The following is a 21,155-nucleotide window of genomic DNA, read 5'->3' as shown; positions in this document are numbered from 1 at the left end:
TGTGTGTTTATTGTGAGATACTTTTTAAGAGCTCTCCTCAACCTCCATCTGTAGATATGCCTATGCCAAGTCAATTTTTGTGAAACGTTTCCCTCCAGATAGTGAGGCGAAAATATCTTCTATCCTCGGAAGAGGATACTGTACCGTGTGAAGGACCGGGTTTACAGTCACCTTAAAGTCCCCACAGATGCGAATTTTTTTCTGTTCCTCAGAGTTATTTTTCAATGTTTTTTTCATGACTGGAACGATGGGTGTTGCCCATTCGCTCCAATCTATTTTGGATAATACGCCTGCCTTTTCCAAATTCTTCAGCTCTGCCTCGACTGCCGGACGTATTGCGTATGGCACCGGTCTTGCCTTAAAACATTTTGGAATTGCTGTATCTTCCACTTTTATTGAGGCGGTGATGCCTTTCAAGGTTCCTAGTTTCTCTTGAAACACTTCTTTGGCGTTGGCCAAGATGTCTTTTAATCGTTCAGGTATGATGTCATCATTGTTTTTTTCCTTACTGGTCACCGTCAGTGCCTGAATGGAGTGCCAGTCTAAACGTATCTTCCTTATCCATTCACGTCCCAACAACGGTGGACCACCATCTTGTAGAATGTATAAATACAACTTTTGTATTTCTTTGCCATTGTATACTACAGGCACCCTTATTTTTCCTTTGGGGTAGACTTTCTGCCCCGTATATGTTTTTAAGATAATGGATGTGTCTTTTAGAGGTATATGCGAAAATAGCCTCTCGTAATCTCGTCGATTTATTACGGTTAGAGCTGATCCTGTATCTAGCTCCATTTTAACTGGGGACCCTGCTATTGTGAGGGTAATCCAAATGGTTTGGTAATCCTCTTTGGCAAGTACATTATGTAATTTGAGACAGCTTAGTCTCTTGTTCCCGGAGTCGCTATCGCTATTCTGGTCTTCGGAGCTATTGTCCGTCATCATTTGTACCTTCCTGTACTTTTCTTTATTGATTTTTTGTTTTCTGTCAGTGGATTTATTTTGTCCAGATTGGCATACCCGTGCAATGTGTCCAATCTTACCACATTGCCTGCATGCTTTGCCCTTGAACCAGCAGTCCCTCTGGTTATGGGTGGATCTGCCGCAGCGATAACATCTTCCGAACTCCTGTGTCATTTTATGGGTGCCGAAGTCCTGTGTCTCTTGTTGTATCTCTGCAGCTTATTTTGCTGCTGCTTCGTATGATACAGCCATACTGAAAGCTTTGTCCAATGTTAAATCTTTTTCAGAAAGCAGTCTTTTTTGTGTTCCTTCACTTAAGAGACCGCAAACAAATTTGTCTCGAAGATAATCCGATAGTCCTGCTCCGAATTGGCAGTACTTTGATAGCTTTCTTAATTCGGTTAGGTAATCAGCGTTACTTTCATTCTTGTGTTGATTTCTCTTGAAGAACTTGAATCGTTCCGCTATCAGCAGCGGTGTTGGGTTTAAATGCTCCTGCAGGGTATCAACAATTTCTTTAAAAGTCTTGTCCTTTGGTTTGGCTGGAGTGATTAAATTTTGTAACAGCCCGTATGTCTTTGCGCCCATTAAGTTCAGAAGTACTGAAGCTTTTTTTTCATCTGTTATTCAATTTGCAGTGCAATAAACCTCTACTCTTTCCACGTATGTGGTCCAATCTTCTATTTCGCCATCAAAAGCCTCAATATTACCAGATTTAGGCATTTCAGAAAAGATATGGCGCTTCCCGCGCTTTTTTTTTCTCTGTAGCTAAGATATGGCACTTCCCGCGCTTTCCCGCCGCTGCTACCGATAACAACGCTGTTTTACTGTGGTTTCCGTTTATTCACTGTTGGAGACTCGTTCCCGACGGAGGTCTAAACGCTGACCTGCTTGCCGCGCCGGCCGTCTCTCGAGTGCACCCTCCCAGTCCGTTATTGCTTGCCTCCGATTTCGCTGCCTGTCTCCGCTGTAGAGCCCGCCGCTGGAGCTCCAGCCTGATGCCCAGGAAGGATTAGCGCAGTACCTGTCACCAGCTTGGCCAGCTGGTGAAACCACAGTTTCTCTTACTTCCTTGAGTCTTCTGGACGCTGGAGGAATCGATGTCCTTGAGGTGCTGCCGAATTGCAGGTAAGTCCGTTTCCACTTCGTCGCCACTGTAGTGTCCGTGTGTAGATAAAGACACTGAAGACAGGAGTTGGTTCATAGGTATTTACTAAGCAAGTCTGGGGGGGGTTTCTAAAGGATATACACAATACACAGGCTTATATAGCCCAAGTGGCAATTACCGGCATTACGCACACCTGGGGCTCTTAAAGGCACATACACCATAATTGCTCTTAAAGGCACATACACCACAGAGTTGATAAGATAAATTGATAGAAATGAAATTTAACATTGACAAAACTGGTCAGTTCAACAGTACTGCTTTTTGGACTTTGGGATAATTTTGAAATGACAAAATGGACCCAGGCACTATATATTGGGTTACTTTTGGGAAAATAAAAGATCCTCTAAATTAATGATCAATAAAAAGTGTTAATAAATTGGACCAAGTGAGAACATGTGATCTATGCTTTCTATCTTAAATATTGTACTGGACAGTAAAGTTCCTCCAGGGCTGATGAATGAGATATGAATGGTAATTAATGGGATGTGTAAAATGGAGAGAGGAAGTGATTGAGGGTGTAAGATAGAAGCAGGAAAATTACACGACCAAATGAGAATGTTCCTAGCTTTCTATTGAAAGGCAGAAAAGTGTAAAGAGTAGTAAACTGGTAGCTTTCTCTCGGAGACATTTGTGTCCCTGCATTGACGGTGGATAGGCAATGGCAAACATTCAAAGACCAAATGGATGAGCTACAGAATTTGTTCATCCCAGTTTGGCATAAAAATAAAACAAAAAAGGTGACTCAACCGTGGCTAACAAGGGAAATTAGGGATAGCATAAGATCCAAGGAGAGAACATATAAATTGGCTAGAAAAAGCAATAATCCTGAGGATTGGGAGCAGTTTAGGATTCAACAAAGGAGGACAAAGGGATTAATTAAGAAAGGGAAAATAGAATATGAGAGTAAGCTAGCAGGGAACATAAAAACTGACTGTAAAAGCTTTTATAAATATGTGAAGAGAAAAAGATTGGCGAAGACAAGCGTAGGTCCCTTACAGTCAGAATCAGGGGAATTTATAATGGGAAACAAGGAAATGACATACCAACTAAATGCATACTTTGGTTCTGTCTTCACAAAGGAGGACACAAATAACCTCCCAGAGATGCCGGAGAACATAGGGTCGGAAGAAAGCGAGGAACTGAAAGAAATCAGTATTTGTAGGAAAATGGTGTTAGGAAAATTGATGGGACTGAAGGCCGATAAATCCCCAGGGCCTGATGGTCTACATCCCAGGGTACTTAAGGAAGTGGCCCTAGAGATAGTAGATGCATTACTGATCATCTTGCAGAATTCGATAGACTCTGGAACAGTACCCATGGATTGGAGGGTAGCTAATGTTACCCCACTATTCAAAAAAGGTGGTAGAGAAAAAGCAGGGAATTATAGACCGGTAAGCCTGACATCGGTAGTGGGGAAAATGCTAGAGTCTATTATAAAAGATGTACTAGCAGAGCACTTGGAAAGCAGTGACAGGATCGGACAAAGTCAACATGGATTTACAAAAGGTAAATCATGCTTGACTAATCTACTGGAATTTTTTGAGGATGTAACTGGTAAAATAGATAAGGGAGAACCAGTGGATGTGGTGTATTTGGACTTTCAGAAGGCTTTCGATAAGGTCCCACACAAGAGATTAGCGTGCAAAATTAAGGCACATGGGATTGGGGGCAAGGTATTGACTTGGATAGAGAACTGGTTGGCGGACAGAAAGCAAAGAGTTGGAATAAACGGGTCGTTTTCCGAGTGGCAGGCAGTGACTAGTGGGGTACCGCAAGGATCGGTCCTAGGACCCCAGCTGTTCACAATATATATTAATGATCTGGACGAGGGAATTGGATGTAATATCTCCAAATTTGCAGACGACACAAAGCTGGGCGGGAGGGTAAGCTGTGAGGGGGATGTCGGGAAACTCCAGTACGATTTGGACAGGTTGGGTGATTGGGCAGAAACATGGCAAATGCACTATAATGTGGATAAATGTGAGGTTATCCACTTTGGTGGCAAAAACAGGAAGGTAGATTATTATTTGAATGGCAATAGATTGGGAGAAGGGGAAGTGCAAAGAGACCTGGGGGTCCTTGTGCACCAGTCGCTGAAGGTAAGCATGCAGGTGCAGCAGGCGGTTAAGAAGGCAAATGGTATGTTGGCCTTTGTAGCAAGAGGGTTCGAGTACAGGAACAAGGATGTCTTGCTACAGTTGTAGAGGGCCTTGGTGAGACCGCACCTTGAGTATTGTGTGCAGTTTTGGTCACCTTACCCGAGGAAGGACGTTCTTGCCATGGAGGGAGTGCAGCGAAGATTCACCAGGCTGATACCTGGGATGGCAGGAATGACGTATGAGGAGAGAGTGTGTCGATTGGGCTTATACTCACTGGAGTTTAGAAAATTGAGAGGGGATCTCATCGAAACCTATAAAATTCTGTCAGGTCTGGACAGACTAGATGCAGGAAGGATGTTTCTGATGGCCGGGGAGTCCAGAACCAGGGGTCATAGTCTAAGGATAAGGGGTAAGCCATTTAGGACTGAAATGAGGAGGAATTTCTTCACCCAGAGAGTGGTGAACCTGTGGAATTCTCCGCCACAGAGGGCGGTGGAGGCCAGTTCATTAAATATATTCAAGAAAGAGTTGGATATATTTCTTGAGGCTAAAGGGATCAAGGGATATGGGGAAAAGGCAGGGACAGGGTACTGAATTGGATGATCAGCCATGATCACGTTGAATGGCGGAGCAGGCTCGAAGGGCCGAATGGCCTACTCCTGCTCCTATCTTCTATGTTTCTATGTTGACACATACTCCACCGAGAAACTATATAATTAATGAAACAATCAGAATAGAGTTAAACACACTGGTACCTGTTAGAGGAATTGAAATTGAAGTTTAAGTAAAGAGATACATGGAATTTGGATTGGACGGCTGAGGGCGTCTTTGGGCTTGTGTGTTCCCAATTTCCAGAGGTAAGGGCTAGACACAAACAGGATTGTGGGAGGGTCGATATGACACCCTTCATGATCAAGAGGGAAACCCACAAACCACATAAACAATATCCTACTTAATACTGGATGGTTAAGAGCAGTATCAGGTAGCCGAAGAGCAGCGTGGGAAGCCGTACTTATCCCAAAGGATAAGTCCGTACAGATTGTTAAAGACGGTGGATTAAACCCTGTGGGCGGCATATTAACGGAAGGAGAAGAACATCAGTGTGAACTAGCGGTAGAGGATGAGGAAAGTTGTGGGGTAAAAGATAGCCCACTTGAAGGGGAATGTGAAGTAATGCTTGTCGATGGTTCTAGGAAATTTAGAAGTGGTACACCCCATACGGGATGGGCAGTCGTGAGGAAGGATGGTCGGGTGGTCCGACAAGGGGCTCTGGAAGGAGGGGACTCCGCCCAGGTAGCGGAACTGGTAGCTCTTATCGAAGCATTACAGGCTTGTCAAGGGAAACGAGTGAATATTTACACCGATAGTCGGTACGCATTCAGCGTAGTCCATGATTATATGCCCTCATGGGCTTGAAGGGGATTTATAACATCCTCAGGGTGGTCACATTATACATAAAGTACTAGTAAAGGCATTGGTGGAGGCTGCAGGGCTCCCACTGGAGGGAGCAGTAGTCAAGGTAAAAGCACATCAGAATGGGGGCGATTGGATACAGAAAGGATACAAATGAGCTGATATGGCGGCTAAAGGGGCCGCAGGAAATATGCCCCCTTCTCCGGCCCCGGTGGTAGCTTGCGCCATCGGACCAGAGGAAATAAATATGGTGCAACTGCCCGAAGATATGTCAAAGGAAGAGAGAGAGGTTTTGGAGAGTCACGGGGCAAAGGAAGATGTGACTGTGGTATGGGAGAGTCACAGGGCAAAGGAAGATGTGACTGGTGTATGGGAGAGTCACGGGGCAAAGGAAGATGTGACTGAGGTATGGGAGAATCACGGGGCAAAGGAAGATGAGACTGGGGTTTGGGAGAGTCATGGGGCAAAGGAAGATGTGACTGGGGTATGGGAGAGTCACGGGGCAACGGAAGATGTGACTGAGGTATGGGAGAGTCACGGGGCAAAGGAAGATGTGACTGGGGTATGGGAGAATCACGGGGCAAAGGAAGATGTGACTGGTGTATGGGAGAGTCACGGGGCAAAGGAAGATGTGACTGGTGTATGGGAGAGTCACGGGGCAAAGGAAGATGTGACTGGGGTATGGGAGAATCACGGGGCAAAAGAAGATGAGACTGGGGGTTGGGAGAGTCATGGGGCAAAGGAAGATGTGACTGGGGTATGGGAGAGTCACGGGGCAAAGGAAGATGTGACTGGGGTATGGAAGTTAGAAGGGGCAGACCAGGTGGTAGCCCCCGAGTGTATCAGGCAGAATTTACTAGAAATCTATCATGGGGATATACATCAGGGACATGGCAAAGCACTGCCAGAGGTGCCTGATCTGTGCGCAGTATAACCCAGGAAAGGGGATAAAGGTTCTTATGGGAAATCACCCGAGACCGAAGGGACCATGGGAAAACTTACAAATCCATTTCACTGGTCCCCTTCCAAAGAGTAGGGGAAACACCTACTGCCTGGTGATAATGGATCACTTCACTCGCTGGGTAAAGGCCTTCCCAACACGAAATTGCACCGCCGTTACGGCCACAAGAAGTTTGGCAAAGGAGGTGATACCCCGGTGGGCGGGTCCCCCTACAAATCGATACAAACCAGGGGACCCACTTTATTGGTAGGATCATGAAGACGGCATGTCAGTTACTGGTGGTAAAGCAGAGGTTCCACATACCTTACCACCCTCAGAGTTCCGGAATACTCACAATGGCGGCCTGGTGGCTGGCCGTGTTGGCGATCACCCTCCTGACAATTACAGTAGCGTGGGAGGCGCCCACCGTGCACATCGATAAAAGTACTTGATTACATCCAGAACAATACATGCAACTGCCACAGGGTGGGAAAGGGGAATGGATAAAGAAACCCAATATATGGATCACGGACCGGGTCACCGCACGTACCCATATGACCAAGGTATGGAAAATAAATCCCAAATGTAAAATGGGACAAGGATACTGGGACACTATCTGTGGCAGCAACAATGAACTGTCCGCCCCCGGTCAACCAGTCCGATTGGAACCGCCTCCCTGCCCATCACAAAGGGAAAGTTCAGTGTCCGGCGCCCCGGGCAGTTGGTCCTATGGCACCACGTAAGCAGACTCCTTCAACTCGGTCTGGATCCCTGTTATCGGACCCAGAAGTGACAATTATACACAACTACAAATTAGCGTGAATACTGATGGAGATATAACAGTCACCGGCATATATGATGACGCCGGACTGTGACGTTGGTTATACTCCTGCTCGCTGCACAAAGGACAGCGCGGAAAAATGAGGGGTGAGGTCATCAGTACCATCAACATTATAGCAAGGTGGACTAAATTTCCCCCATTCATTTGGGAACCAGGACTTGTGGGACAATATTGCCAAGAATTGTGTAGCGATGTTCTTAAGCGGTTGGGATGTACTGATATAAGATGCATTGATTTAACAACATGTGGATATCAAAAGCCGTCGCGATGTCCCACCACGGTGCCATCTCCAATGGATGGCATGATCAGTGTCGGGGGTCCAAAGGCACTGTTACATGATGTAACTATGGTCACTTTAGAAGTAACCTATAACCTGAGCAGTATAGTTCCAGCGTTAGAGGCCAATGGTGGTGATCACCCAGCATCAATTACTTGGGCTAAAAGACATTGGCCTTGAAATTGAGTTTGCCTCCGCCAGGGCTGTAGCGCCCGAAATTTAGCGCCAGCGTTAATTGCCGCTGCGCCCGCCAAAAATTCAGCTGCGCCGCGCCCAGACGGCTGCGGGCGCTAATGGAGGGTGTCAGCGCCTCGCAATGGGCGCTGAATGCAGGATTGCGGCGCTAATCCCCCGCTGCGGCACCCGATGCGGTGCGGCAGGCTGGGGTACTGCAGGCCTCCTCCTTCTGTTAAGGAGGAGCTGCCTGCAGCCGACTGCTGGCCGGTGGAATCGCATGAAAAATGAGCCCGGCACCTCGGAGAAGTGCCGGGCTCGAGGCCCACACACATCTGTGCCGCGGGGGGGTGGTGGAGGAGTCCGGGGAGGGAGGTGCGGGCAGGCGGCCGCCGGGAAAGCGGCCGGCCGCCGCGCCACCTTAATGCGCCGGCGCTAAGTCCAGCAAGAAACTTTTGAAAAATCGTTGGTTGCGGCTGCCACGGGCGAGGCGGCCCCAACTGAATTTCGGCGTCCGGCCGCGTTACCACGGCAACCGGGACGCTGCGCACACCGATGACGTCATCGGTGCCGGCGCAGCGCTATCGGCTAACGCCGATGGTAGGGCCCAAATCAATTTCCGAAGCGGCTATAATTCCGGCGCAAGGCCCTCTCGCGCCTCTAATTGGGCGCTAACCCCACTCAATTTCTAGGCCATTTACTTTGGACAATGAGCGTCTCAATAGGTGATTTAACGGTGAATAGATGATTTAACTTTGGACATTGAGACTTCGTGTTTTAATGGGTTTCGATGGATCTTCAATGGATAAGACAACGATGCCAATTTTGCCGGAATAATGGACTTCCTGGCCTCAATGAAAAACATTTTAACCTTGGGCAAAACACATCAGCAGTAAGACTAAATCACATCAAATATGTACCACAGGGATGGGGAGAAAAGATAAGGAGTTGTCTTCCATCCCCCAGCCCTGTACGTGTCCTGTGGTTTGGATTACTGGGTGTGGATTGTTGGGCGAAGGCCCAGACGGGGGAAGGCCCAGACTCGAAAAGGCGGGACGGAAGAACTGTAAAAAGGAACCACACACAGCTCTCTCTCTCTTTCACTCAGAAGCTCTCTCGGAAGCTCTCTCTCTCGGAAGCTCGCTCTGACTACAGCGACTGCCAAGTGTAAGAAGGAAGGGACGACGGTCATCTCCAGCTCCCAGCCTGCAATCGACGTCGGACACGACTAGCCGGACGGGTGATTTTAAATATCAGTTGACTCTACAAGGGGTTTGTGCGGTGTAGGCAGCTCTGGTCAGATAAAGGAGGACGGGGACAGGTCATCTCCGATCCAGGCCTACAATCCACAACGGGAACGACTGTCCGGATGGGTGATTGTAAGTTTCAGCCAAATCTGAACAGGTTTTTGTCTGTGTTTTGTTGGTTTTAATAAACTAACAGTTTTGGGTTGAACCTAATCCTTTATGTCATCTACGATTTTGTTCCTGTAAAACCCAGAGTCAAGGTACCCTTGTAAGGACGAGGAAACCAAACACCTTCCATATCTTGGTGACTGTGCCAAGGACTCTTGAGGTGTGGAGCAAAATAAGGCACAAAGTAAGGGCAACAAACTCTTGGGAGGCTAAGGTAGTCTCAGGGATGCTAAAGTAGTCTCAGGGAGGCTAAGGTGGTCTCAGGGAGGCTAAGGTGGTCTCAGGGAGGCTAAAGTGGTCTCAGGGAGGCTAAGGTGGTCTCAGGGAGGCTAAGGTGGTCTCGGGGAGGCTAAGGTGGTCTCGGGGAGGCTAAGGTGGTCTCGGGGAGGCTAAGGTAGCCAGAGTAAACATTTCTGAGCCAGGGGCAAATGAAATGATGCACTCTCCAGGAGAAAGCGGCAGAGTGGGCGGTTAGAAGTAGCCGTAGGAAGTCTATGGGGGCTAAGGTAGCCTCGTATATATGTAGCAAGTTAGACATTTCTGAGCCATGGGCACGAGAAATGTTACACTTTGAGGATCCGCAGGAGAAAGCGGCAGAGTGGACGGTTAGTGTTAACCATAAAAGAACGAGAGGGAAGGAGATTTGGCTACTGTGTCTACAGAAGCAAACCTCAATTCTCAGGGAAAAGGTGAAACAGCTGGAAGATGAGAAAAGGGAACTAGAAACCAAGGCAAGCGATAAGGACGCCGTCATAGAGCGACTGACGAAAGATTTAAGTGAAGAAAGGCAGGAGAGAAAGGTTAAGGAGGAGAGGGTGCAGAACAATTTTGAATACTTAGTGTCAGGTGTCAGAGGGTAAGAGGCTGTGTCAGACTCACTGCGAACAAAGTGCAAGGAATCTAGAAAGAGGCGAAGAGGCGGAGGAACGATTGAAAGGTATCAGGGTAGCGAATAGAGTAGCCCAAACTCCGGGTTATGAGGGGGCAGATCACAGGCCTTGTAATGAAAAGATCTGTAAGTTGACCTTAAAACTATCCAGGGCCAGAGGGATGGTTCATCTCATGTCGCCTGGAGAGGTTGTGGAAGACTGGGATATGGAGAGTAAAGAATCAGATGATGGGCCCCCGTACAGCGAGCATCGGCCGGCTCCCGAAGCACCGGGACCACCGAGACCAATGTGTCCCCTACGACAGCAGAAGTTCGGTCCGCCACCAGTGGGCGGTGGCCCGGTGCCGTTGCAGAACGATTATGTGCTCCCATTTACACCGCTTCAGCTACAGGGAATGCTGACGAGTGTGGCTAAATTAAAGCAGGGAGGAGACGCCTCCGTTCATTTCGCCAATGTAGAGCAGGTAGGGGGCATTAATAACTGCAACAAGCAGGAGATGAGGAAGTTGATATTGTTCTCCCTAGAAGGGAAGCTATATCGGAGTTTGTCGGCAGCCACCAAGGGGGAGGAACCGTGCACGGCTTAAAAGATGAGATCTTGGTAGCACTGGGGCACAGCCAAGGTAGTCCGTTCTTGCAGGTGGAGCAGACGAGGCAGCAGGCAGGCGAGTTACCAGATACTTTTGTAGATAGATTGTGGCCGACTTACGTGAGGGCCACTGGAGGAGATCTAGTGCGTGCAGAATTAAGAGGGGCTCCCAGGAATCATTGGCTGAGGACCGTAGTGTCCAACAGTTTGCCGTGAATCAGCGCAAAGGCTGAGTCATGGTTGGACCCAGAGGGCCTCCACAATACGGAGATGGGTGTGCTGAGGAAGCTGACTCTAGCTTTCAAGTCAGGACAAGGGAGGAAGAGGAGAAACACAGGGGGAAGGTGTACGAAGTGAAAGGGAATGTGAGGAGTAAAAGGGAATGGAGACAGGAGGGAAGTAATGCGGGTCGATCCCAAGCGTGTTGTAACTGTGGGAAGTTGGGACACTGGAGTAAGGAGTGTAAGCTCCTGAAAGGGGGGAAACCAGGGCACGAGGGTCCCAAGGTAGAGACAAACCGAGGGAAGGTAGAAGACGACCCAATAAAAATCTTAGTGGCCGCATTACAGCAGGTTCTGGGCAAGGATAAAGGGAAACTGGATGTTGCTGTGGGTGACAGAGGACCCAGCGCGTCTGCACCCTCACTGTGACGGGGCCGCGCCCAGCCCGAGTACCTGTGTCCGCTCATCTACAATGAGTGGGGTGTGGAAATATGATTTTGCCCTTACTAGTGCATGATGGGATACTTGACATCTAATGTATTTTTGTATCATTGCCGCTGGACTAAAGTCGAGTCAGCAGCAATTAACGTAATCTTCTGACCTATTGCAAAAGTTAATCACAAACTGCCAGAACAATACATTGCAGAACTATTGGGTAACCGCACCACGTTTTGTACGCTTGCAAACTGAGAGGTGATAATGACATCTGATCAAAGAGTGAAAAGTTCTGTTAAAAGTTAATCTCGTTCTGCATGAATACTGAAATAGCTTTGTACAGAGTTGACTTGCTAACTTTTATACATGATCATATGGAACTTGTGTTCTTCACTGTATAAATATGGTAATCAGACATGAGTAAGCAAATCATTTTTGGTAACAAGATTCAGACAGAACCTCCTGACAGAATGTAATTAACTAACCTTGTCTGAAGATATTTCTGTCCTGCTGACCTTTTGATTGACCTTGTGCCAAACTCTTAATTTGTTTTAACTCTTAATTTATTTAAAAATGATACAATCCCATTACACGTGATTTATGGAACACTTGCTTGTTTGAGTGTATCAATATGCTGCATTCACAGATGTTCTCTGGAGTTGTGAGCCGAGCCATTGACTGGGCTCTCGCTCCCCTTGTGCAAGTCAAAATAAAGCTTTGCTTATCTGACGGTATTTACGTGTTTCAGAGTCTTACTCGGAGTCGAGATTTTGACGGGGCAGACCATGTGTAGATGTGAAAGTGGAGACCGTTAGGGGAAGGTATTTGATAGATACAGGCGCCTCTAGCACGGTGGTCCACTCACCGAATCCGACCACTTCCCCATGGTCGAGCGGGGTCCCATTTACACTAGCAGGTTTCACAGGTAATGAACAGGCTGGGGCGGTATCGAAACCCTTAACAATAGAATTAACAATAGAATTAACAATAGAATTAGGACCCAACGTAACAATATGGGAAGGGAATCAGAAGGCTGATGTACCTGCCAAAATGGGGGTAGGGGAAGGGATACCTTGGGACCCGTACCGATCTGGACAGATCATGGCTGTAAAAGGGAAAAGAGAGACCCAAGGAGGTACAATTGCCACCCGATTTGAAACAGGCTCAGTTGCAAGATGCATTCCTTAAAATGGTAATTAAGGATAAGGAATGTGGGAAGCCTGTAGAGGGACCTTTGGAGCAGCAGACGTAGCAGTGAAACAGGGGATGTTAGTCAAGGGCAATAGGTGGGTCGTGTCCGTGCAGTACAGGGAAGAATTTTTGCAGCCAGCTCATGGGGGTCCGGGGGCCGGACATACAGGGCCAGAAACGAGTTGGAATAAAGTGGAGGCTGTGGGATGGTGGCCCCAGCTCAGGGAAGATGTAAGGGATTATTGCGAGAACTGTTTAGTGTGCGCGGTGAATAATCCAGACCCCCACCGAAGGAAGGTTCCGTTGGGACACACAAGGAGGGTAGAGGGACCATGGCAGTCTGTACAGGTAGATTGCATTGGGCCACTGCCCACCACAAGTAGGAGCAATAAATATTGTCTGGTATTAGTGGATACTTTCTCGAAATGGGTGGAAGCTTTTCCTTGTAGGGCAGCGACAGCGTTAAACATGGCGAAGATTCTAGTGAAGGAAGTGTTTTCCCGGTGGGGACTGCCCCTGATAGTAGAGTGAGATCAGGGAAGTCATTTCACCGGACTAGTAATGCAGGACACCCTGAAGCTGCTGGGAATACAGGGAAAGTGGCATGTGATGCATAACCCCCAATCATCGGGTATAGTAGAGAGGATGGACCGGACCTTAAAAGAAAGGCTTAGGAAAGAGATAGGAGAGGTCCCGAAGAGATGGGATGAGGTCCCACCCCTGGTCCTAATGAGCATCAGAGCCAGTCTCTGTAAAAGTACGGGACACTCTCCGCATGAGTTAATGACAGGGGGGTCGCTGAGAACCCCGACTCATGTGTTGGTCCTGGTCCTGACCCAAACACAGGTTCAGCAGGTCACACGGGACAGGTTTGTTAGAGATCTGTACCATACTCTAAGGGGGCTGCATTGGGAGGCAGCTAACAATATGGGAAGGCAGCACCAACAGAATAAAATGCTGTTGGAACCATGAGTGGAAGGTAGGGGACCAGGTAATGGTCAGGAATTATGCCAGAATAGGGGCATTCGAGCCATTATTTAAAGGACCCTATAACATCGTGGATAAGGCAAGTCCTATGGTCGATGCGATCCAGCTGCCGAGGCAAGTAAAATGGTTTCACATTAACCAGTGCAAGCTGTACGACTCCGGAGAGAGAAGCACAAAACGGGCCAAGGCCCAAGGAACCGTAATGAGTTTGATCAATGTGAGCCTTTCTCCCGTGCTGTGGGATGGTGAGGATGACTCAGAGGGCGGAGCGGTGAGACGAAGTAGTCGGGTGCCGAGACCCAGGGTGCTCTGGACACCTCCTCCTACTCCACCCCCGGGCCTCAAGAATCCCAAACATCAGGACAAGAAAAAACAAAAGCAGTGATTGAACCAAAGTGTAAATATGTGTATCAGTTAAGTGTGACCTGTGAAGGGGAGACCCCTCACAGAGCAGTGTTATTCTTTTGTTTTGTTTTTATAGAAACAAATCGAATCAAGGATGCGAGATGAGGTGGACGCTGCGGCTGAGCGTGTAGATGATCCTGCTTAAAGCAGGGTGGGGAGATCGGGGAGACACCGAGACATTCTTTACATACGGGTGTATGGGAGGAACTGGCCCCACCGTAACTCAGGGGGGGCAACACGGGGTGATAATGGTACAGTTACATACTCCCACGTTGGGAATTGGCCGGGTTGGCTAAGGTCGAACTCGGCCAAGTATTCAAGGCGAACCGGGGACAAGATTTGGGAAGTGTCAGTGTCCTGCCCAAAGGTAAACATCAGGACTAAGAGGGTACGGGTGAAAGAGGGTAGACGGGTTTGTCTGGAATGTAAGGGAGCACCCCCATGGGATGGTGGTGGTGGTTGCGGAAAACAGACAAAGGTAAAAATAATGCATCCACGGAATGGGAAAAGTTGGATAATAATTCAAACAGACGGACCATGGGAACAAAGGAAGGGGTAAAATTGTGTTGGGATAAAAGGTGGAAGAAGGAGCAAGGAGTTTATGTGTTCATGGTCGGGTCGGGGCACAACTGCAAAGGGGGGGTTGCCATTACTTTCAAATGGCAGTGGCACGACTCCGGATCAGGAGTGAATTGGACTCAGAGTTTTGACTCTTGCGTGACCCCGGATCCTCCAAAAGCAGTCAATGCGACCGAACTGGTCGCGAGCAAGATGAAGCTTCTACCGAAAGGCCCAGAGACTCAGGGTACAGAGGTCAAATGTCCCGTAACAGCACCCGGGCCGAAAACTGGGCTGGTGTTGATCCCAACAGGAAAAATAATGGCCCAGAAATTCGGGTCTCCACGGGTGAGTACGCACGGGGTAATCGCCCGTAAGCCCAATGGAAGTGCCGGTTTCATGCATGCACTGCACATGCGTGGGAAACCGGCACTTCCGTTCCCCTGAAAGAAGAGGTTCAGAAGTCGAATGCGTGCGCAGGAGAGGCAGCGCGTGCGCTTAGAACTTACGTTGTTTTTGCAGGTTTTCCCGGGAGGGTAAGTTTCCAGAAGTTAGACATGTAAAAAGCAATCGCAAGGCCTGCTTTTTACAAGGTAAGTGGTGAATTAATTGAAATAAAAACATTTTTTCCACAGGTTTATTATTTTTTAATACTTTAAAGAAAGGTAAGTTTATTTTTAGCCCCGTTAGAAAATGTAATTAATTTTTTCAAAATTTAAATTACTGCATTGTTTAAAATAGTTATTTCATGTAATTTATAGTTTATTTTGAAAATGTGATTTTTTTAAAATTTATTTGAAGATTTAGTGATGTTTTGGGGCTTACAGTATTTATAGGTTTGACAGGTCTTCCTGTCAAACTTATGAATGAAGCATTCCCTACTACCATTGGCTCTCCATGGCCCACGTGATCCCAGGGGATGCATCCAACTAACTGCGCCCCTGGGATACGCAAGCACTGTGCGCCGGCAGTTGGAGGAGGCCCAGGATCGGAATCCCACGCGGGCCCACAGCTCAACGGCCAGCGCGGTAGGAAAGTGCAGGTCGGGGGCTTGCACCCGCTGGAAGCCCCTGACCCGAATTTCTGGGCCGATGTATCATACCATATATTATGAAGTAGCGTCGGTTATTCTTAATTTAACGGAGTTACAGTTGCCCCGGTGGTGCCCGCCAAAAGTTGTATGAAAAGTTGTTAAAAGGAATGTTCAGACAATTCTACTAGAGGAATTATGGGGACGAAAGTCGGGTGGGAGCATACATACCGGGAAATAACAGCCACACGGGCTGGGGGGAAGATGAAAAAGGGGACTGATTAATGATGTGGCCACGGTGTTTAATATAGGGACGTCACTGGTCAACAGTATGGACAACGCGCAGTTGCAATTACAAGTAAATACCCTAAGGGACCAGCTGAGGAAAATACTGGGGGGGCGGGTAATGACATTGAGGGTCACAAATTGCAGGAAGACCAGGTGATGACGATTCATCTAAAGGAAATGGCAGCTAAGCTGGAGACTCATGCTCAGACCATCAATGTATTAATAAAGGAGGGCCGAAATGCGTCGGATCGGGCTGCCCAAAATGATGTGTGTGTCATGTACGGGGCCTGGTTGTTAAACGAGGGGCGCAGTAATTTAAAGGATAATCCCCATCTCAGACCACAAACACATCGGTATCACAGTTAACGGTACTTCACTGAACCTCCAACAATACATATCACGTTTTGGATACGATATCCTGCCGTCACCCGAACATTTGGTTAAGCTATTAAAGAAACTAGAGTTGTCCCAAAAACATTATTACGCGTTACAGCAAAAGAATGAGAAAGGGAGGAAATCGAAGAGATGATTAACCCTCTGTGGTGGGATGTGGGACTCAATATTGAGATCCCTCCTTGGATTCGAATCGCATCGCATGTGTTGGTAATTGTACAATTGTGTATTATGTTGTATCTATTAATCTTGTCATGTAAATTAAAAAGGAAGACAAGAAGGGGGAAACTTAAAAGATTGAAACGGGAGGTTCAGAGTGTTTGAACTGAATGTATTATGTATATATGTAATAAAAGTGAAATGTAAAGGTTTCATTGAGACCGGCAATGCACCCAAAGGCAAAGAAGAAGTAGAATTTGTCAGGAGTAATGTCTCTAGCTTAAAAAGAGACATTAAAGTGAGGAATGTAGATTTCAAAAAACCCAGTACAATAGCAAAATGCTGGAAGCCTGTTTGGCCCAGTGGTAGGGGCGAGGTGCAGTTGGGCCTAGAAGCACAGACACACCTGTGAGTTTCAATTTAACTTTGGAAAAGACATTTACTTTGGACAATGAGCGTCTCGATAGGTGATTTAACGGTGAATAGGTGATTTAACTTTGGACATTGAGACTTCCTGTTTTAATGGGTTTCGATGGATCTTCAATGGATAAGACAACGATGACAATTTCACCGGAATAATGGACTTCCTGGCCTCAATGAAAAACACTTTAGCCTTGGGCAAAACACATCAGCAGTAAGACTAAATCACATCGAATATGTACCACAGGGAGGGGGAGACAAGATAAGGAATTGTCTTCCATCCCCCAGCCCTGTACGTGTCCTGTGGTTTGGATTACTGGGTGTGGATTGTTGGGGGAAGGCCCAGACTCGAAAAGGCGGGACGGAAGAACTGTAAGAAGGAACCACACACAGCTCTCTCTCTCTTTCGCTCAGAAGCTCTCGGAAGCTCTCTCTCTCGGAAGCTAGCTTTGACTACAGCAAATGCCAGGTGTAAGAAGGAAGGGAAGACGGTCATCTCCAGCTCCCAGCCTGCAATCGACGTCGGCCACGAACAGCCGGCTGGGTGGTTGTAAATATCAGTTGACTCTACAAGGGGTTTGCGCTGTGTAGGCAGCTGCAGTCAGATAATGGAGGACGGGGACAGGTCATCTCCGATCCAGGCCTACAATACACAACGGTAACGACTGGCCGGATGGGTGATTGTACGTTTCAGCCAAATTGCAACAGGATTTTGTCTGTGTTTTGTTGCTTTTAATAAACTAACAGTTTTGGGTTGAACCTAAACCTTTGTGTCATCTACGATTTTGTTCCTGTAAAACCCAGAGTCAAAGAATCCTTTTAAGGACGAGGAAACAAAACACCTTACAAATGAGTCAGAGCACTACATCATATGTACCTGTAACACCCTGAAACCGATAGATGAGGACTCAGCAGTGGTGGTGATGGTAGAGCCTCTGGAAGGTGCCTTTAGGGCGATTCAGGCATCTCCAACTCAGTGGTGTTCTCTGAGCGATGAGAAGAACTACCTCTACGGAGGATTGGTTTGTGCAAATAATCATACGTTTTGCCTTCAAGTTTCAGACTCACCTTGGGTGATTTCCATCTCCCAGGCAGAACCCTCGCCGGCCTGGTCTTCAGCTCATGGTGGGATGACGAGTTGAGTGTGGATGATACACCAGCAAGGGCCGCTAGGGTGGCGGTGGAACAGTCCATGAATGCCACAATGGAATACATTGCACGAAGTAAACAGGCCCTCACGGGGAAGAATGGAAGTGGACTTGGCCAAAAGAACGGCTAGAAGGCTGGAGGTAGGACATTTAGGACTGAGATGAGGAGAAATTTCTTCACTCAGAGGGTGGTGAACCTGTGGAATTCTTTACCACAGAAGGCTGTGGAGGCCAAGTCACTGAATATATTTAAGAAGGAGATAGACAGATTTCTAGACACAAAATGCATCAAGGATTGTGGGGAGAGAGCGGGAATATGGTACTGAGATAGAGGATCAGCCATAATCATATTGAATGGCGGAGCAGGCTTGGAGGACCGAATGGCCTACTCCTGCTCCTATGTAGGCTTTGCAGTTATGGAAGATTTCAGGATTGTTATATGGCGCTTGCAAAGCCACGTGGGGGCAGTCGATGGCGCCCTGCACCATGGGAAAGCCCCTATCCTGGCAAAGCCACATGAGTCCTCGTCCTTCTCTCTGCTCAGTGAGAGGACAACGTAGTCTCTTCTCCTGGTGTAGAGAGCCTCAGTGACCTCCCGGATTCAGAGATGGACGGTGAGCAGTGAGATGTTATCTATGTCTCCTGCTGCAGACGGGAAGGATCCGCTGGCAAAGAAATTGAGGGCCACGGTGTAGGATTCGCAAAAATCCAGGAAAATACATTCTACATTGTAAAACCCCTGAAATGGCCACATTTTATGAACACAAGATGGAGTTGGCAGATCACATGACTCATTTCAGGAGGACATACCACTGCAGTATCTTAAAGAAACCTGAGTCGCCACCAATTAGAAGATTCCAGAACTGACTGCAATTGATATGGTAAAATGGTTACAGTAGTAACGAAGTCAAAACAAAAGTATTTACACCTCAAGGTGTGTTAATTGCTAGCAAAATGCAAACCCATCTCTGAAATCGCAGAGCACAGACAAAACCTATTATCTGTACCAAACTCAGAGGGACACAGGACAGATTCCATTAGGTTCATTTACAAGACATTAAAATAAAGTACCCGCTTTTGTCAAAGCAGCCTGCCCATTACTTTAACAAAAGAAAACCCCTGATTTGGCGCCAAGATAAGAGCAAGAAAACAGTATAACTGTTGGGGGAAAAGAGACAAGGACTGCTGTGTGGAAGAAACACGAGGAAAAAGGGCAGAGCGAGTGGAGAGGTTCGATTACGGTTCGAGGAGCACGGAGGGCCTACAAGTTCGAGCAGGAGAGCAGGTTCAGGAGCCGGTCCCATAAGGAAGATTGGAGATCCCGGACGATACAGGAGCACCAAGGTCAAGGACAGTTTTTTAAAACCCTGGTGAGCATAAAGGCCCAACTCCACCTAGCTGATCTAGTTGAGGTATACTGTAGAGACGGGAGGGTTTTTAATATTAAGGGCTTTGTAATTCGGGAGTGTTATTCATCCTTCGTTGTGCCGTGCGCTTTCTCCACCCCCGTTTTATTATATCGCTGATCTAGAATTGATGTATTATGATAGTCAAAGTAACTCTTGTGTGTTAAATTTTAGTTCCCATTGAGAGGCGTGTTCATGATTTTTGTCTGCATTGTTTCTTCTTTCTCTATGTTTTATTCTCCTTAAAAATAAAGATACCTTTGATTTAAAACTTACCTTGTCTCACCTGATCCATTTGTCTTCCGAGTCACAAGTTGGGCCAACACATCAAGGTGGTCTGGCAATAAGCCCAGTGTCTAGAACCGGTGAGGGGGGAGCGCTTCGGAACCGCTCACGAGCAGTGTGAAATCAAAAACCGATCTCACACACCACAAGCTCGTTAAAACGACCCCTTACAACGGTGACCTTGACTGTCACTGGGAGAGCCGTGTTCACCCTGCTCTCAGGCTGCAGGTCTGGCAGAGTTCTGTGACCACCTCCTTTGTGAAGTGTAGCCTCCTAATACACTGCTCCTCACTTAAATGGACATAAGAGAAGTGCTCTGGGAAGACCCTAGGTGGGTAAGGCCTCCTGTTGAGAACCCTCATTGCCCTCCTCCTCCCCGCTCTGCGCACATCTTCTCTTCTTCGCTTCCACCATTCCCTCTCCCAAAGATACTTGACTGCGAGGCCCCTGTGACTGTGAGCAGAAGCCTTTAAAGAATAATGACGGCATTCTCCACTTGCAGCAACTTCAGAGTCACATATAGGCCAGAGCAGGTAAGGACGACAGATTTCCTTCCCTAAAGGACATTAGTGAACCAGATGTTTTTTTTTAAATTAACGGAATTTAAATTCCCCAGCTGCCATGGTAGGATTTGAACTCACTTCCCTGGATCATTAGTCCAGGTCTTTGGATTGCTAGCCCAGTGACATTACCACTACGCTACCATTCCTGGTTGGGACTCAGCCCAACAGAACCAGCCTGGTTTGGAAGGCCTGTTTCTGATGTGCTCATTGACTCAGTGGGGAGAGAAACCCTTTCGAAATCCAGTTCCACTTTTCCCTACCTTTATTTCAGCTTCTGATCTCCCCAAGTCTCGCTCTTTGCTGGAACAATTCTGCTGGACTCGCCGAAGCTTCTCGATTTCTCTCTCCAATTCTTCCTGTAAAGTTCATTGGAAAGTGTTTAAATTAACAACCTGCATTTATATCGCAATTTTAACGTAGTAAAACATCCCAAGGTGCTTCACAGGAGCGAAATCTGACAAAAATTGACACTGAGCCAAAGGAGGAGACATTAGGACAGGTGAGAAAATGCTTGGTTAAAGAGGGAGGTTTAGAGGAACGTCTTAAAGGAGGAGAGGGAGAGGCGAAGAGGGTTGGGGAGGAAATTCCAGAGCTCAAGGCCTAGACTGATGAAGGCGGGGCTGCCAATGGTGGGGCAAAGGAAGTTGGGGATGTAGAAGAGGCCAGAATTGGAGGAACATCGAGTTTTCGGAGTGGGATTGGCTGGAGGAGATTACGGAGATGGGGGCGGGTGAGGCCACGGAGGGATTTGAACACAAGGGTGAACATTTTGAAATCAGGGTGTTGCCGGACCAGGAGCTAATGCAGGTCAGTGAGCACAGGGCTGATGGGAGAACGGGACTTGGTGCGAGCTAGGATACGGGCAGCAGAGTTTCAGATGAGCTTTAGTTTATGGAGG

General features: G+C 47.5%; 1 protein-coding gene across 3 annotated transcripts in view; it reads right to left on the bottom strand.

The window, feature by feature from the left end:
* The window catches only part of LOC147114226 (E3 ubiquitin/ISG15 ligase TRIM25-like), a 65,486-nt gene that overhangs the window by 19,755 nt on the left and 24,576 nt on the right, over positions 1-21,155 (bottom strand). For all 3 annotated transcript variants that reach the window (XM_085995900.1, XM_085995902.1, XM_085995901.1), the window contains exon 2: positions 20,518-20,613. In XM_085995900.1, the coding sequence (XP_085852026.1) occupies positions 20,518-20,613 (96 nt within the window). The remainder of the gene's footprint in view (positions 1-20,517; positions 20,614-21,155) is intronic.

This window comes from Somniosus microcephalus, chromosome 8 (assembly GCF_052327205.1).
Source record: "Somniosus microcephalus isolate GS21.2 chromosome 8, FLI_Smic_1.0, whole genome shotgun sequence".
NCBI lineage: Eukaryota > Metazoa > Chordata > Chondrichthyes > Squaliformes > Somniosidae > Somniosus > Somniosus microcephalus.
Note: the sequence above shows the minus strand (reverse complement) of the source record. Positions and strands in the feature narration are given on the sequence as shown.